This window comes from Protopterus annectens, chromosome 2.part0 (assembly GCF_019279795.1).
Source record: "Protopterus annectens isolate FY-2018-M chromosome 2.part0, PAN1.0, whole genome shotgun sequence".
Lineage (NCBI taxonomy): Eukaryota > Metazoa > Chordata > Ceratodontiformes > Protopteridae > Protopterus > Protopterus annectens.
In genome coordinates, this window is record NC_056728.1 from 477863847 (window position 1) to 477883727 (window position 19881).

At 41.4% G+C, this 19881-nt stretch overlaps 1 protein-coding gene across 2 annotated transcripts in view; it reads right to left on the reverse strand.

Annotated features, from left to right (window-relative positions):
• LOC122793129 (FGF1 intracellular binding protein) overlaps positions 1 to 19881 on the reverse strand; it is a 544410-nt gene that overhangs the window by 113855 nt on the left and 410674 nt on the right. For both annotated transcript variants that reach the window (XM_044060893.1, XM_044060894.1), the window contains exon 9: positions 11679 to 11765. In XM_044060893.1, the coding sequence (XP_043916828.1) occupies positions 11679 to 11765 (87 nt within the window). The remainder of the gene's footprint in view (positions 1 to 11678; positions 11766 to 19881) is intronic.

Genomic DNA, 19881 nt, shown 5'->3' on the forward strand with positions numbered 1-19881 from the left:
AAGAATAATAGTCTTCTTTCGGCTTTTACCCGGTTAGGGGTCACCACAGCGGATCACCTGTCTGCACATGATGCGTTTGTCATTAAACAAGGAACAACTGCTACATTGTCTCAGGATTTCCATTTCCACAAGGCTGGTTACAGAAACAGTAGGAAAAATACCAGGACAAATCCAATAGTAGTAGGAGCAACGGGTCTTATGAAAAAGAACCTACAATCATATTTAGATATGTTACCAATACATATAACTCCATATGAATTGCAGGAGGAGTCATTACTGGGCATATTACGGGTACTGAGAAGAGCACTTCTGGTTGACTTCAAAGATTGAAACAATACTAATTTCATGAACTTTAATCGTACTTTGACTTGAGAATGGGGTCCATTCCCGTCATGGTAATAGAAACTCAAAAGACTTGGAGAAATTAAAAAACAAAAAAAAAAACTGTAGAAAAGTGTACATCCATGACTGTGGATCCTTTTTTGTGTTCTACTAGGGGTGGTACAAGAGGGGTTTGTAACTAACTAAAGTTGGAGGAGTTGGGCTATACGAGAGATCTAGTATTGATCTAAAATCTAAAACAACACCTCTATGGTTGCCAACTTTTAATAAGGCCAAAGTGGGACATGGGGTGTGGCCAACATGACACTGATCACACCCCCACAATGACATCATCAGAGGTGTTGAAGTTGATGCAGTTATGGGTACAACAGAGTGAAGTTAGTACATCATATTTTAATCTCACAAACCATTTAAATGATAAACTGACTAGAAACACTGGCATTTGAAAGAACTGGGCAAGAAACACTGGCATTTGAAAGAACTGGTTTGAAAAACATTGGCATATGAGACATAAAGCACTTTCTAAAGTAGTTGATATAGATTTACTGAAGACTGGCTAGAAACATTGGCATTTGAAAGAACTGGTTTGAAAAACATCGGCGTCTGAAAACTGTCAAAACACTGGCATATGAAACACTTTCTAAAGTAGTTGATATACATTCATGGAAGACTGACTAGAAACACTGGCATGTGAAAGAACTGGCTAGAAACATTGGCACCTGAAAATTATCATAAAAACATTGGCATATGAAAAACCTGAGGAATGGAGCAGAAGGGAATTAACATTACAAACCATTTAAAAAGGGAAAATAGTAAATGATGTAATGTAGGGGGGGCATTTTGGCCATTGAAAACTTGACATTAACAAAGCTTATAGAAAACCAAATATATTACATTATATAAATATATATATATATATATATATATATATATATATATATATATATATATTATACAATAATATTTATAATTATACTTGTATTATATTTACCACTGACAATGCTCCCCACCCCTCCAGAAAATAAAGTTAGACACATTTTCACTTCACTAAGCCACACTAAAATGAATTAAAATGCACAATGGACACCATATACCCCGTTTACCACTCAACACAGCAATTAAGAAAAAAGAAATAAACATACAACAGTAAAATACATAACACAATGATGCAATAAAGAACAGGCCCAACAGCAGCAACGTCCTTAATCGCATTATAATGAAAGCAGTACATTGTAAACTTATTGAAGACATCACTAAAAACAAAATACAAACTTTGCTACTTATAAAAGCAAACTAATCTAAGACAATGATGACATGTTTTAGCACAATTCCAAATGCAATGCATTAACTTCTGAACACGCATCCACCCCAAAAAAATAAATAAATAAAGACAATTAAACATTTTATCTTTTAAAAGCACTTCTTACAAGAGCAGCTAAAATAAACTACAATAATGATAAAAATAAACCTATAAAGTACAGTTGTGTACACTTACCAGAAATGTAGATGTTCGAGTGTATTCACTGTTGCAGTCATTACATTTGGGTAATCTGCTGGCAGGTTGCCCTCAGTCAGCCTGAATTCCAAAGTCTTGGGTCCTGCGCCGGTTGCTGTCTCCTCTTCCATGATGTCAGGGGTAGAAAACATGCAGCCGACGCCATTTCTTTAGTTTTTCTTTCCCCCGATGTCAGGTGCCCCCAAAAAGGTATCAAAAAAAAAAAAAAAAAAAAATATACATATGTGTATATATATATATATATATATATATATATATATATATATATATATATATATATATATGTATGTGTATATATGTATATATATATATATATATATATGTATATATATACATCTATATACATGTATATATATATATATATATATATATATATACACACATACATATATATACATGTATATATATATATATATATATATATATATATATATATATATATATATACATATATATATATATATATATATATACACACACACACACACACACACACACACATATATATATATATATATATATATATATACATGCATCAATATAAACTTTACCTTCATCTACCAGCAAATACACCACACAGGTTGTAGAAGATGGAGAAGGAAAGATGAACTCCAGAATGACAGGGGGACGGCGAGAGGGTAACCTGGACTACAACAGTCGAATACACTCGAACATCTACATTTATGGGAAGTGTACACAACTGTACTATGTTCTTCGTGTTTCACTGTTGCAGTCATTACATTTGGGTAGAATCCCAAAGCTATGGTTGGGAGGCTGTAGCTAAACAGCATTAAGAGCGGCTATAAGGCCCTGCAGAACTGCAGTGGCAAAGCCTGCCCTGGATTTAGAGTAGAGAGGCAAATGATAATGCATTGTAAAGCAGCCTCTAGAATGTCTTTGGTTGGTACTCCCCTTAGAAAGGCTGCTGAAGTAGATGCAGCTCTGGTGGAATGAGACCTAATGCCCTTGGGCACAGGTTTACCATGGTGTAAGTAGCAGAAACGGATGCAGTAGCTTATTCACTTTGAAACTGTCTGCTTTGAAATAGCCTTGCCTTCTGATCCTGCAGCATATGTCACTAGTAATTGCTCAGTATTTCTTAGAGCTTTAGTCCTGCTTAAGTAGAATCTTAGCTGTCTGTGTATGTCCAAGGAATGCAGAATTCTCTCCCCCTTATTCTGCAGATTTCGATAAAAAGGTTGGCAGATGAATTGTTTGGTTAAGAGCCACACTGGAAACCACCTTAGTCATAAAAGTAGGATTTGTCCTCAGAGATACCCTGTCTGGGTAAAATATGATAAAAGGCTCTACAGCCATGAGGGCCTGTAGCTCTGAAACTCTTCTTGCGGAAGTAATTGCTAGTAGCTGAGCTTTTCCAACACATAATTGAGGTCCCATGCAGGCAATGGTGATCTTCTAGGAGGCCTTACATTTTTGGCTCCTCTAAGATGCTGCTTTAGTAAAGGATGAGAAAAGATTGGTGGCTCTGTATTGTAATGAGCCGAAATGGCAGAGGCATGGATTTTAATTGATGAGAAAGATAGGCCTTTGTCAAGCGTCTCAGTTAAGTATTGCAATATCTGAGGAATATTTGGTTCTGCTTAATTAGTTCCTTGTGCTTGATTCCAAGCACAGAATCTATTCCATTTGTCGGCATAAGATTTTCTAGTACTAAGCCTTCTGGCTTCCAAAATGACATCCATCACAACTTTACTGAGAGGTGTTGTTTGTATGACTACATGATCAGCCATGCTGCCAGGTTCAGAGTCTGTAGTTGATTGTGCAGGATCCGATTGTTTTGCTGGGACAGTAGTTGTGGTCTTTGAGGCAAGGTCCAAGCTGGGTATTGAGACAAGTTCCTTAGGATTGGGTACCAGTATTGGCGGGGCCAGTTTGGGGCAATTAGTATCATCTTTGGTTTCTCTTGTCTGACTTTTAGGAGGACCTTGGGGAGAAGAGGCAGAGGAGGAAAGGCGTAAACTGATAGGTTTTTTTCAACTGAAAGATAGGGCGTCCACTTTCCATGCTTGTCTTGTGCAGAATCTTTTCAATTGATAATTTTGAGGAGCGGCAAATAGATCTATGTCTGGGCTCCCCCATTTCTCTGTTATCATGCTGAAGACTTGTGGATTTAGTTTCCACTCGTGAGGATCCATAAGGTTTCTGATTAAATCGTCTGCTAGAGTGTTTTGTTTACCTGGCAGGAATTGAGCTTGAAGATGTATTTGGTAGGTCAAAGCTGTGTCCCACAGTGCCATGGCTAATCTGCAAAGGGGGTATGAGTGTGTGCCCCCTTGCTTGTTTATATAACACATGACTGTGGTGTTGTCCGTCTTTATCAGTAGTTGTCCTGGATGAAATAAGTCCTTGAAGGCTGTTAGGGCATTTTGAACAGCTAGCATCTCTTTCTGGTTGATATGTAGATGCATTTGCTTTGGTGGACATATGCCCTGAATGCATCTTCCTGCCATGTGGCCCCCCCAGGCATAATCTCATGCATCTGCTGTTATAATTTGGGTGGCAGGGGGTAGAGTGAATGGCCGTCCCATGTTTTGGTGACATGCCTTTGACCACCATAGAAACTCCTGTTGCAGGCAGGGAATGAGAGGAATCATTGTTTCCAGACTGTGAGAATGTTGACTCCATAAACTTTTTAGGTACCACTGAAGTTTCCTCATAAGCAGTCTTACATATGGAATCAGTAGGATGCAGGATGCCATGAAGCCCAGAGCCTGCAGAATTTGTCTTGCAGAAGATTGGGATTTTGTTGCCATCAGTTTGAAGTAAGTAGTCAGTTGCCTTTGCTTGTCTGGCATGAGGAAAGCCATCTAGGCAGTTGTATTTAAGCTTGCACCCAGGAATGCTATCTTTTGAGAGGGTACCAGTTGTGATTTATTTTTGTTTATTGTGTACCCTAGGCATGTTAGAAGCCTTTTCACAAATGCCACATGTCGAAGAAGAGTGTCCTTGTTCTCTGCTTGAATGAGACAGTCGTCCAAGTAAGGATATATTTGTATACTTCTTTGTCTGCAAAATGCAATTACTGGTCCAGGTACTTTGTAAAGACCCTGGGCGCAGTAGATAAGTCAAAGGGCAGTGCAGAGAATTAGTAATGCATTAAGCCAGCCTTGAATCTGAGGTATCTTCTGCACGACTGTCTTATTGGGACATGCAGGTATGCCTCTTTTAGGTCTAAAGTCACCAGCCAAGCATTCTTGCCCAGCATGGGCAGAAGCTGCTGCAAAGTCAGCAATTTGAATTTTGGAATGTCCAGGTAATGTGTTCAAAATCGATAAATCCAGTATTGGCCGCCAGGCCCTGTCTTTTCTGGGTACCAAGAACAGTCTTGAGTAAAAACCTTGTCCTTTTTCCTGTTCTGGTACTGTCTGAATGGCCCCCATATCCATGAGGGACGTAACTTGTTTCTGTGCCTCTGCCCATTGATTTTTTGGCAGATCTGGGATACCATTTGCCATTGGCAGAGTGTGGAAATGGAATCTGTATCCCTGTGATACGGTGTTTAGTACCCACTTGTCCTGGGTTATTTACTGCCAATTTTGAGCTAAAAGTGCTAATTTTCCTCCTATGGGTGCTGCCAAAACATAAGTGCTTGGTGTAGGCAGAGGGAAGTCATTGCGATTGCTTTCTGTTGGTTTGTGCTTTATCTCCTCCAGATTTGGAGGTGGAAGCGCCCCATTGCTTTGACCTGTATGAATCTTGCGCCTGATATCTGGAACCCTTAGGGCACCCGGATTTGCTCCTTTGAGCTCTGTCTGACACAGGAAAGGACCAATTTTTTGTAGGCCAGTGTCTACTGAATCTTGGTGGCTGCACCTGTAAGAAGTCTTTAACAGTTTGCATAGACTTAGCTTTGTCTTCCATTTTCTTTAAAACCTCTTCTGCCTTAATACCAAACAGAGAATCATGCTGTAAAGGTGCATATAGCAATTTAGCTTTAACATGATCAGGCAAATTTTGTTCCTTTAACCAGGCATGCCTCCTAATCACAGATCCAGTAACTGCGGCCCTGCAGGAGGCCTCTAAGGAATCAAAACCACATTGCAAAGTATGCTTTCCAACTTGTTCAGCTGCATGCAATGATTCCTGCAATTCTTTATTTTCTGCACATTCTGAAATCAACATAATTTTCTGTTTCAGCAATCCCATAACATGTTGTCGGTACTTAAGCATATGAAATTGACAGTTTAAGGTCCTGATTGCCAAGGTTGCAGATGTATAAACCTTTTTTCCCCATCTGTCCAGTGCCCTTGAATCTCTGTCAGAGGGGGTGGGATTTTTTGCTGTTGAGGCCTTAACTCCCTTTGGACCCTGTGAAATAGTTTCAGGATCAGCAGCAGGGTTTCTAAATAAAAATTTATGTGAGTCAGGGACCCTGTAATATCTGTCAGGCTTACTGGGAGCCGGAGGTAAGGAGTCAGGGGTCAAGCTTGACTCCAAAAACACATCATCCACAATGTCTAAAACAGGAGGAATGGCTAAAGACATCAGAATCGTCATAGGGAGGTATAGCTAATTCCTGATCAGAAGAGGAATCAGAAGAAATAGAAACCTGATCTGAATATTCATAGTCAGTGTCTTGCCTAGGCCTCTTATCAGGAGGGGGATGGGTACCCCTGCTCAAGATAATAAGGTATTCAGCCATTTTGATCATCTGTTTTTTAGGCATAGAGGACTGTGCACATGGCTCATGTGTCATTTTTTTAGTTTTAGAAGTTGCTTTTGTCTTTGGTTTTGCAGCTGTCATCGGTTTGATATACAAATGTTGAGATCTGAATACACCCTCAGAAGCCAGTGCCTGCTCAGCGGCTCCGGACCCATCCGAGGAAGATACATTCGTCGGTCCAATACCTTGAGTATCTGGTGGCATGCCGGACTCCACATGGGTGTCGGTAGAGGCCTGCGACTCAAAGGTAGCAGGTATCAGGGGCTGCAAAAGCGCCTCACTGAGTACCGGCAAACCAGCTACTGGCTTAGGAGAAGCTTTGTCGTCGGTTTTGGATCTCGACTGCCTTTCTCTGTCCTTTTCTCTGCGTTTTTTATGTACTCCGGTAGTTTGATTGCTATCCGATGACATTTCTGGGTAGTTAAATCTGTTTCCAAAATACTTCGATGCAAAAATATACCCAAGCTTAATAGTGCGTTGGTTAAATCTAGCACAAAACCGACAGCCAGGTACGTTGTGATCAGGGCCTAGGCAAGGAATACAGTATAAATGGAAATCCTTATGAGGTATTTGCTTCCCACAAGTAATACAATTATTAACTTTTTCTGACATCGGTAAAAAGCAAGAAAAAAGTTTCCCCAGCGGGGTACTTAGCTTTAGTGAAGACTTCTGTTCTGAAACTCAAACTCGAATATTTCAGTAGTCGGCCAACCGGCACCTGCGAAATGCTTCTGCTTCGGACACCACGCAGGAAGAAAGGCTAAAGAAAATGGCGTCGGCTGCATGTTTTATACCCCTGATGACCTGACATCGTGGAAGAGGAGACAGCAACCGGTGCAGGACCCAAGATTTTGGAATTCAGGCCGACTGAGGGCAACCTGCCAGCAGATTACCCAAATGTAATGACTGCAACAGTGAAACACGAAGAACATCAGTAATTTACCCAGCACAACAAATCAATAAACAGGCCCAAGTAAAAGCAGTATGTCCATATTCACATTATAAGCAAAGCAGTACATTTTAACCTTATTAAAAGACAGCATAAAAAATAAAATACACACATTTCCAATTATAAAAGCAAACTGTCTTGAAACAGCTACAACAAGTTGCCAACATGTACCTACAAGAATAATAAATGCACTACATTTACCTATGAACATTCCCCCTCAAAGAATAGCGAGTTATATACACATTGACTTGCAAGAGCTAACACAGGAAAAAATACCCAAAGCACTACATCTTAACTCCTTGAAGACAGCATTAAATTGCACACATTTCCAAAGTGCATACTATCCTCGAACATTTTCTATATGCAAACAGAATTACCCCGAAAAAGCCATGACAATAGAAATACATGACACTACATTTATCTGTGAAGACTGCCCCCCCACCACTTGACTTGAGTGGCTGGCTGGTAGCAGGCTTCGTACCTGCTTCCGTGGTTGGCTTCCTAGCTTGAGAAACAGAAAATCTCAGTCCTATAATATTAGTGGCTGTAGAAGTACTAATAAAAAATGCTCTACCTCCGCAACATTTGTAGGGCTCTTCCTGGTTGAATCCCTGCCCCCTTCAAGAATTGCAGCCAACTGCTGCACTATTTACAACACCCAGACCTAACAGGGAATAGCTCTGCCTGCAGGTCCCAAGTTGGTGATGTAACCAAATTGCCGTAGAAAAAACGTAACTATCTTCGTCTTTTCCATGACAATTCGGTGCGATTAAAAAATGGGACTTTTAAAGTCCTACTGCTTCACAGTGCAGACAATGGAATGAGGTAGCTCAACCCGTGCGTGTCCTACTGACAACAGGATGGGTGATAACTGTACTCTTGGGGTAATGCTTCTGAGTGGGCAAACTAGCTGCTCTGCACTCAGCTAAATACTTGAGAAAAAAGCACAAGGAGTTTTACATGGAAATTTACAACTCTAAGTGCATGTGTCTATACAGGGCACTGTAAGCCACTGTTGCAAAGCTCAGTCCAGGCTACAGGATATGAGTTAGACAGAAATTCATTACGTTAACAGTACAATAAATGAGGCACAGATCCTGCAGAAATTCACAATTCTTGCACTATTTTGAGTAATACTACAAGAGTAAGATCCCCAGACCAAGTAAAATGCAAGCAGAAAAACTGCAGTAGAAACGTAATAAATGAGGCTCAGATCCTGCATCAATTCACAATTTTCTCACTATTGTGAGTATGCTACAACACTAAAGCTTTCAGACAAATTAAAATACCAACACAGTAAAATGCAGTAGAAATTAAATATATGAGGCTCAGATCTTGTTGCAGCAACTCACAATTCTCCCACTACTGTGAGGTCCCACACCACATTAAAAATGTAAACAGCTGATTTTTTGTTAAACCAAGTGAAAATGGAGAAAAGAATAAAACACAATTCAGATCAACACTGAATACTGCAGTGCGCACTAAGTGAAATGTTTTAATACGAAACAGAGGCTTACTCTAGCTTTGAGTTTTATAGGAGTGCCTTATCAGTTTCAGCTATCAGTGCCCAGTAGAATTAGCACTGGCAAGTTCTGACAGACTGAGAGAAATAATACAGTGTTGATCTAGCAATCGTTGCTGCTCTTTTCACTGCTTGAAAATGCTTACACTTTTATTTTATTTTTATGTCAAGTCTACAAACAGGCCAAACACAGAGCAGCAATTATCAAATATTTAAATATGCAAATATAATTAAAACATTACAGCCATGGTCAAACTAACAAAAAATAACAAATCACTTGTCTTGAGTTGTATTTTGCCATTACCCAGAATAATGCTGAAATTCAAAGATGAGGTAATTCGCTTCAATAACTGGCTATGTAACTGTTGTCATTCTGGGGAGATCCAGTATGTATCAGCTTGCAACATTAGCACAGAGGATTAAGGCTTTGAGCTGTTAATAGCGTATGTCCTGTGGTACAGGGTTTGATTTCTTTGGCTTTCACTTGCCTACTATATGACCTTCATCAAGTCACTTAACCAGATAGTGTTTTGGGGCAACTGGGAATTTGTCTTAGGATCCTTAATGGTCTCCTGGACTACATGCCTAGTAACTACCTATGATCCTACAGATTCAGAGATAATCCAACTCTACTGAGGCCAATGACCATTCTCTCATTACCAGTACCCTCCATCCTCAGGCAGCAAATCCCTTCTCCAAGAGGGCCATACCAATCAGTCCTGGAGTAAATTTGCAGATACTCATCCAGTCACTTAGTTTATCTTTAAATAGAGATAGTGAGTTGCATTGCTTAATGTGCTGGGGAAGTTTATTCCAGAGGTTTGAGAGACTCAGTGCTATAAACCCATCTCTCCAGGATGTTTTACTTATCTCCTGGTGAAAACTTAGGTCCCTGGTGGAGATATTAAACTTGTGGGGAAAAAGAAGGTCCGGTACAATCAAGTCTCTAATGGCAAAGTTAAACAAAACTGAGATCTTCCCACAAAAGTCTATAAGATGTTGAATAAAGGGACAGAGCACTAGGACTCTCTTGGTAGACTTTAGGACAGTAATCCTTTTGGTTAGGAACCTTTGAGATCTTTCTAATTGTTTGATATTTTTAGTTAGCTACATCTGGGCCCGATCAATGCTGAGTATAAGGAGTGACTACTTCTTCAGCCCGTGATGATATTCCTTTGGGTGGACTAAAATGAAAAGGATTTCTTGACAATAGTGGTTTCATTAAGGTGAAAAGAGGGGGAGCTATCAACCAAAGTACCTATGTCCTTAACTACATTTTCCTTTTGTACAGGTGTGTTGTCTAGACAGTAGAATGAGAGGAGAGGCTGTCTATCTCCTCTCTAAAGTAAGGATGCCATACATTTTAGCTAATTTTTAGCACACCAAGAGTTTATCAGGGTGAGTTCATTCTGGAAGGTTTGGGTGTCACAGGGTTATTTAACAATTGCCAGTTTGCAGTTGTCTGCAAAACTTTATTAGCCAGAGATCTTGGCTTTCAGATTGGAGATCTGAGAAGTAAATACCAAAAAGGAGAAGTCCCAGCATCAGGTACTAAGGGACACTGTTGGTCACTTTCATATTTTTGGATGAAGCACCTGCAACTTGCACTGTGTGGGATTTTTTCTCAGCCAGTTTGCTATCCATCTTACCACATATGGGTTGATTGTTAAAGCATTTAGCTTTTGTATGATGCTAGCATGTAGAAGGGTGTCAAAGGCTTTAGCCGGGTCAAGATATGCCACATGCAGTAACCATTTCAAATAAATACCACATTAAGTAGGCATGATCTTCAAAAATTCAAGTCTGACAAAATTCTTGATATAACAGTTTATAATGTCAGTTATAATACACTCCACAGCTCTGCATATGAGTCTTGTAAGGCTTTCAGGTCAGTAATTTACCTGGGGTAGTTGTAAGGCCACCGTTGTGAAGAGCACCCACCACTGCTGTGTGACAAAATTAGTAGTTAAACATAATTAAGTTAAACATTTTGATGAGTGTGTCTGCAAGGGCATGTCTATCACAACGCTCTCAAATTTCCTTCCCAGTCTACCTTGTACTATCCTCATTGAAGCTGGAGGAAACTTCTGAATATGGGATTTCGGCCAAGCTGGAAAAAGTCTGAGAACTGACTGCCTAATAGTTACTTGTGAACCTATAAAACTGCATGACAAGCTCTCGTATGAAACACACACAAAGTGGTGGTGGTGGTGGTACAGAATGCGGCTGCTGCCACAAATGGCATTTGATGTTGACACTATCACTGTAAATAATCAGTACAAAAGAACTGCACGGTACCCTGCTGATTGAAAGTGACATTTCAATACTGTGGTAAAAAAAATGGAAATAACCGCAAAAGTAAAACTGGTAAAAAATAAAGTGGTTAGGGCACACAATCAGGCTGCATGGTAAAAATAGCTTTATTAACTTAAAACACAAGCACTTTCACCCTGCCACAATGCAGGACTTTATCAAGTGAATCTTACTGTGATAAGATGAAAAGTTAACGTTATAATTTAAATCAGTGTTAACTCTGACAGTGAATCTTAAACTATACTGTCATATACATGGAAATCTGTCCTTAAAACAATATTTCAAGACGCAACAAAATAACAAATGCTTATATTTAATCATAAGTCCACTTTTTTGTCAGCATTTATTGTACCTTTTCAACAAGGTCAATGAAGAAATCACGCACATCTTTCGTGTGCAAGAGGTTAGCTGCAATATTCACCAAGCCTCGGGACAGATTCTGTGGAAAAAATATGATTTGTAAATATGTCTTTGTCCATCAATAATGACCATACTGCAACTTATTTTTTCATGCATACAGATTTATTTATTTATTCATTTAATCAATTTGCTAATTGGCCTTCAGTGACTGCCTAGGGAGAAACTCTCCAACCATAGTACATTTAACAAAGATAAAGGTCAGTGTTAATAAAATATACAATAACTTTTCTTAAATCTAAGAGCAGGTAAGAAACAAGTACAAATAAGTATTGTATATACAGAGTATATTGTATATACAGAGTCACTATGAACAACATGGCAGCACCCTGCAAACAAATATTTGACACCAGAAAAAGGCTGCTGCTTGTTCCATCCTAATTTTAGTTGACTGGATTATAAGCAAATCTTAGTTAATGCACAGCATAATTCTTTGGACCAACAAGTGCATTATGCACTTTTAAAATTCTTCACCATCTGCAATCCCAATTTTTTTCCAAAAGACCTGCTGCAGTACTCACACAGAAGGCCAATCTGCATGAAAATGTGTGGGTGTGCATGTTTGTGTGTGTGTGTGTGTGTGTGTGTGTGTGTGTGTGTCTGTGGGGGGGGTTGTGGAGATGGCCAAAATACCTTCTCTGATGGACCTCCTCCATATCCAGAAAACAAACAGCACTAAAACTACCCATTAATAAAGACTTAAACCTTGACTGTGATATAAACAGGACCTGCTGAAAAGACAGGTATACATTCCACAGACTAACTTACCTGTGATATAAACAAGACCTGCTGGAAAGACAGGTATAAATTCCAGAGACTACCCCAATTCAAGTGTAACAGCCAAATGGCTAGGGAACTTGAAGTTAACCATTGGTTTGGCACTTATCTCTCTAATGGACACAGACAGCCTGTAAATGTTTCACCTCCCAGGCCCCTGATTCTACAGGTTTCATCTCCCCAACCTCTTCTTACACTACCACGGTACCAGAATGTAAGAGATTTGGGATGCATGGTACAGTTCAAAAAGGCCACAGTGGTCATTAGTCTAGTACACACCTATGCCCCACCAACAGCATGTAGAGCACTGCAGTTTTTACAGTAAATGACAGCTGTCAGATGTTCATCTTCCCTGCTGTCTGTATCAGGTTTTTGTGCAGATTGGCCTTTCTGTGTGTGACTACTATCTCAGATGGAAGTCACATGAAGAATGAAAGAAAAAACTATGTATCAGATAAGTTAGCACTTTCAACAACTTGATTATATTTTGCATTAATTTGCATGCACAAGAAAACAACACATGGTATACCAAGATGGCACTCATGCAAAGCTGTCTCTCAACATTAAAGTTCTGTTAAGCACTGCACTAAACTGGTTTTGCAATTGCAGACTTTGTTCAACTCTCAGCTCTTCTGAATGATGTGCAACACATCCAGGGCCAGGTCAGTGAAATAGAAGTTGCAATATTATAGATGCTGTAGCTAGACAAATGCCAAAAAGAAAAGCCCAGCTACATAATGTTGCATGTACTAGCTGGGCTGCATTAGTCAGAATGGCAGCTTTATCAGTGGTCATAATGACTGCTAATAAAAGTGTTCTGCAGACTCAGATTAATATAAACTGCTGTAACTATCCAATCTCACTCAGTATATATGTTTTGTATACATTATATGTATATATGTATGCATATAAGCAATGTCTTACATACACACGTGTATAGATGTGTTTGTATGTGTGTGTGTATTTGTATACACACACACAGATATGATCTACATATATATATATATATATATATATATATATATATATATATATATAATATGGATTCAGGCCCTTAGGCAGTGTGACATCCCCCTGTGAGACAGCTGGATGTGGACACATGGCAGTTTGGCATTATGGCTGCAATAACAAATGCCTGTGGGAACAGAACATCCCCCTGCACCCTAACCGTACGTGGTAGACACAACCCCCCATACTGTTACACCCTGCACCCCCCCAGAAGCCAACATGTGCAACTGTCAGTACTACAAGTGGTTGTCATTGGATGCCAAGGGGGCATGAAAGTGGTACTGTGAAATCTGTGTACTGTGGGCAGAGCCTTTATTAACACAACAGATAAAGTGAGGTGTGTAGTGCTTGGTGTGTACTAGAACCAAATATATTCACAACTTGTAGAAATGTGCTACAGCACGTAGGAAGTCCTGCAAATTACTGTGGTCATACTTATGTTTCAAGATGCTCCCTTACAACAATAGCCTTCCTACGTGGTGTCACAAGCATCCCTCTCAAAAGTGACTCCCTTAAGTTGTCTGTCAGGTTCTGTTCCTGTTGTAAAACAGACAAAAGATTAGAAAGCTGTACTGTAGGGTGCCCAAGTAATACTTTCAGTTGACTATGCCATGCCTCCACCTGGTTATTGGTCCATGGGAAGTCCATGTCAGACACATCACACACATTCCAGAACTTCAGAGGGTAGGAAGAGGACAGACGTTGGTGCACTGAACAGCGGGATGCATATTTCCTTGGTCGGCCATGCACATAATGATGGTCCAGAAATATACCTATAGGCTTAGTACAGTCAGGTAAGATTGCCACAATGTCCAGAAATGCGGGGACATCATTATCCACTGGGAGGAATGCCAGAGCAATCAGCTTGCAGATGGCTACTGAGAATGCGGTGTCCGTACCATACAAGGCCACAAGGTGGTGATGCTGGATTTGGCACCAAATGATCTGTGCAAAATGGAATAGGCACCCCTTCAGAATATTCTTAGGGAATGCCTTTCAGCTGGCACGGATTGCTGCCTTCTCAAAATCAGTCATAGTGTATCGTGGAGTTAACGTGCCGCCCTGATCTGCAGCCATACCCTTACTTATGTCCCACATATTGTTGTATGCAGACTCTGATTTCCGTATCATTAGACAATATACCAGGGGGACAATTCGTGCTGAGGTGGGGGTGCCAACAGATCCATGTAAAGTATACAGCTGACGCCAAATATCACCACGTGTTGGAAGGTGCCATCCCTGAGTATGATGTCTGACCTGCACAAATCTGACAGATTTTGTGCTGTAGTTAGCAGAACCAAGGAATCTTTCCCATTCATATCTGACTGTCTGCGTATAATAAAGCTGACACTACGGAGTGGGTACTGCCTGACATCAATATCTGCAAGTGTTGCCGGAGGTGTGGACATAGATGCCCATGCCCTCTGTCATACCCTGGTGATGCTACGATGCATGGTGGCATCTCCTGTAGTACATTGTCATCCGCTGTGCCAAGGACACTCTGCATTACCAGACTAGGCATGTCATTGCTGTTTAATGCCCTCTGCCATAGTTCAGCTCGCAGCACAGCCACCTGGGCAGTGGCTGCATCTGGTCCATGTTGGTGTGGCAGTGATTACTGCAGTTCTTCCCCCTCATCCTGGTGAAAAGTGATAGCACGGCCCCTGCAGGCCTTTATTCTCCACTCAACACATGCCCAGTTGGAGAGGACTTCCCACTCTAAGTGGTACAGGTATCCCTCCACTACCAGCATTAGTTTGCCTCGTTGGCTGGGCACTGTCCAGTATCTGTTGCCAAGCTGTATACAAGTATAGCCCAGGTCAGATTCCATCATGACAACACCACTCATGGTTGGCCTCTCAGCATCCATCACATGCAATTTAGCAGGGTACGGTACGTTGCCACTACGTAGGTATAGGCCACTATCAGACTATAGTTATGCTGCAGTACACCGCCTTGTGTTGTACCCTTCTGAATAGCCTCTGTCTGCCACAATGGCCCTTTGTAGCAGTATACACACACCACCCTGCTCTTATTAACTTTCCTGCTAGGGATTCTCTATGTCCAATTCACACAGCCGTGGAATTGACAACTGACTGTAGTCCTGTAGGTGTCTATCCAGATTGGTTTTTACACCAATGGATCTGCATGTAATGCACAGGTCCCCTTTAACTCCCAGCTACTGAAGCTGACCACTCAGGGTGTGGTGCATAGTCTCAGTTTTAGAGACAGACATTACTAATGGATGTTCCCCTGTGTAGCACCCTTTTCTACCTACATGCCTCCGCATATGTGTTTACTCCATCTGCAACAAAGTACAGTTTTGTACCTACCATAAATGTAGATGTCTGATAGATATGCAACTGCAGTCCTTACATATGGGGTTGTCCTGCCTCAGGCAGCCCTCGGTCGGCCGGATTCCAAAGTCTGGGTCCGGCGTTGGCTGATGTCGCCTCCTCCCCGACGTCAGAGCGGCTGGGGTATAAAAGCATCAGTCGACGCCATCTTCCTCAGTGTTTCTTGCCCCAGATGCCAGGTGCCCTTCAAGGAAGGCTAAATTTAGAACTGGATAAAAATTCCAGACAAACACAATAGCAATAAACAGATACACCATAACAGATATCCCCAGCTAAGTATAAAAGGAGGGAAGTGGACCCAATACACAGAGGGGTAGGAGGGAGGGAAAACCTGACTGCAGTTGCATATCTATCGGACATCTACATTTATGGTAGGTACAAAACTGTACTATGTCCTTCAAGAATGCAACTGCAATCCTTACATATGGGTTGAATACCATAGCCAAGCTGGGGGTGGTAGGCTCTAAGACAAGGATGGTGTAGCTAAAATGCCCTGCAGGACTGCCGAAGCAAAGCCTGCTCGGGATCTGGAATATAAAGGCAGGTGGTAGTGCTTGGAAAATGTATGCACGGAGCTCCATGTAGCAGCTTCTAGAATGTCCTTTGTAGCCACCCCTCTTAGGAAGGCTGTGGAGGTGGCTGTAGCTCTGGTGGAGTGTGGCCTGATATTGGCTGGCACACCCTTTCCATGGAAAGAATAACAAAATCTGATGCAATGTCCAATCCATTTTGAAATTGTTTGTTTGGAAATTGCCTTTCGTTGCACTCCAGGAGTGTATGCTACAAATAGTTGGTCAGACTTTCTGTTGGCCTTTGTTCTGTCCAAGTAGTAGCGTAGCTGTCTGTGTATGCCCAAAGTGTGCAGCAGCTTTTCTCCTTTATTTTGCGGATTGGGGAAGAAGGTGGGCAGGTGAATTGCTTGATTTAGAGACACCCTGGATATCACTTTTGGCATAAAAGAAGGATTGGTTCTTAAAGAAACCCTGTCCTGATGAAAAATGAGAAATGGAGGTACTGCCATGAGGGCCTGTATCTCTGAAACTCTTCTTGCTGAGGTAATTGCCAACAGGAAAACTGTTTTCCAGGAAAAAAATTGCAATTCTGAAGATGCTGCTGGTTCAAAAGGAGGAAGAGTTAATTTTTCCAACACGAAGTTGAGGTCCCATGCAGGCACTGGTGGTTTTCTGGGAGGCTTGATATTCTTTATCCCTCTTAGGAATTGTCTTAGTAAAGGATGTGAAAACACAGGAGGATCAGTGTTGTATGATACTGAAATTGCTGAAGCGTGTATTTTTATGGAAGAATAGGAAAGTCCATTATGCAGCATTTCTGCCAAGTATTCCAGTATCTGTGGGATGCTCATTACTGATGCATCCTGTCCCTTGTTGGTATTCCAGATGTTGAATCTCTTCCATTTGGCTGAATAAGTGTTTCTGGTAGAAGGTCTGCGTGCTTCCAATAATATTTGTTGAACTTCCTTGGAAATAGAGATATGGGTAGAAATCATGGAACTCTCCAGGCTGTCAGCTGCAGAGTTTGCAGGTTGGGATGAACCGTCCTGTAATTGTGCTGAGTCAAGAGTAGAGGCCATTGAGGCAGGGGCCACGGTTTGGTGCAAGTTATGCTCCTTAGTAATGGATACCAGTGCTGTCTTGGCCAATCTGGAGCTATTAAGATGCCTTTCGGTTGCTCTGCTTTGATCTTCAGTAACACCTTGGTCATTAATGGTAGAGGTGGGAATGCATAGATTGTTAGAGAGTTCCAGCTGAATGAGAGAGCATCTATTCTCCAGGCTTGTGGATAGTGTGTCCTCGAGCAGAACTTTTTCAGATGATGATTGAGGTGGGAGGCAAAGAGATCTATGGCCGGCCTCCCCCATGCATGAGTTATTTGAGCAAAAATGTCTGGATGCAACATCCATTCGATGGGTCCAGGATGTTTCTGCTTAGACTGTCCGCCAGAACATTGTCCCTGCCCGGAACACACTGGGATTGCAGCTGTATGTTCAGTTTCAGGGACTTTTCCCAAAGAGTCATTGTTAGTCTGCAAAGGGGGTAAGAATGAGTACCTCCCTGCTTGTTTATGTACCACATAACAGTGGTGTTTGTCTGTCTTTATTAGCAGATGGCCTTGTTGAAGATATTTTCCGAAGGCCTCGATTGCATGAATTACTGCTAACATCTCTTTTTGATTGATGTGAAGATGTACTTCCCTCGGGGTCCATTGCCCTTGAATGCATCTGCCCTCCATGTGCGCCCCCCATCCATGGTCTGAGGCGTCCGTTGTAATGGTTTGGCTTGTTTGAGGTTTGTTGAAAGGCATACCTTTGTTTGACTGGCTTGCTTGGGCCCACCACAAAAATTCCCTTTGTAGACATGGGATGAGTGGGATAATTGCTTCTAAGTTGTGGCTGTGTTGAGACCATAGACTTTTTAGGTACCATTGCAGTTTTCTCATGTGTAGTCTTGCCAGTGGAATCAGTAGAATGCAAGATGCCATGAAACCCAGGGCCTGCAGGATTTTCCTTGCAGTCATCTGGGTGAGCTTTGCTAGGCTTTTGAAGTAATGAGGCAATTGTTCTTACTTCTCTTCTGTGAGGTAAGCCATTTGTGATTCTGTGTCTAGTTTGGCTCCTAGAAAAATTATTTGTTGGGATGGCAGTAGTCTTGATTTTTGTAAGTTGACTGTGTATCCCATAGCCTGTAGTAAGTAAATGACATAATTCAAGTTTTTTGTCAAGGCTTGCTTGCTGTCCGCTTGTATAAGGCAGTCGTCCAGGTAAGGGTATATTTGTATCCCCTGGAGTCTGCAGTGTGCAATTACTGATGCCAGGCATTTCGTGAATACTCTGGGCGCAGTAGATAAGCCAAAAGGCAATGCTGAGAATTGATAATGCTCTGACCCTGCAAGAAATCTGAGGTATCTTCTGCAACTGTGTCTGATTGGGACATGCAGGTATGTCTCTTTGAGGTCCAGAGTAATCAGCCAAGACCCCTTGCCCAGCATGGGAAGGAGTTGCTGTAGCGTCAGCATTTTGAATTTTGGTACAATGAGAAAAGTGTTTAGAGCGGACAAGTCCAATATAGGTCTCCATTGCTTTTCTTTTCTTGGAACAAGGAACAGTCTTGAGTAAAATCCCTGGCCTTGTTCCTGAGGAGGAACCTTTTCTATTGCTTTGATTTTTATCAGCTTTGAAACTTGTTTGAATGCCTCTGCCCTTTGATTTTGTGGCAGGTTTGGCATGCCTTGTCTTGTTGGTAAAGTATGGAAGTGGAACCTGTAGCCTTGGTCTATTATGTCCAGAATCCATTTGTCCTTTGTTAAAATGTGCCAATTTTTTGAAAATAAGGAATATTTTCCGCCTAAAGGTGCTTCTCTTTGAGCCTTGGTCGGCGGTGTCAAAGTCAAGTCATTGTGATTGTCCCTGTGGAGCAGGGGATGTCCCTGCGCCACCTCTCTGACTAGTCGGTTGCCATTGGCGTCCTCTGTAGGAGCCTCTGTATTGCCCTCTTCCTCGGGTACGCCTGTTTTTTTCCCCTTTGAAACTTGTCAGTGTCTGGAAAGGACCAATTCTTAGAAGGCCAATTCCTGCTGAACCTTGGTGGCTGAACCTGGAGGAAATCCTTGACTGTTTGCACTGATTTAGCCTTTTCCTCAATTGTTTTCAACACATCCTGAGCATTAGCACCAAATAGCTTGTGTTTTTCCAGAGGTGCATCTAGAAGCTTTACTTTAACATGATCTGGCAATGCCTGTTCTTTCAACCATGCATGTCTACGAATGACTGCCCCTGTCATAGCAGCCCTACATGAAGCTTCCAATGCATCATAACCACACTGAAGAAAATGATTGCTAACCTGCTGAGTGTTATGGACCAAATCCTGCAAGGCCTTTCTATCTAAAGGCTCAGGAGAGGTTAACTTTTTCTGCAAATCATCCATCAAGAAATCCTGATACTGAAACATATGAAAAAGGCAATTAAGGGCTCTCATGGCA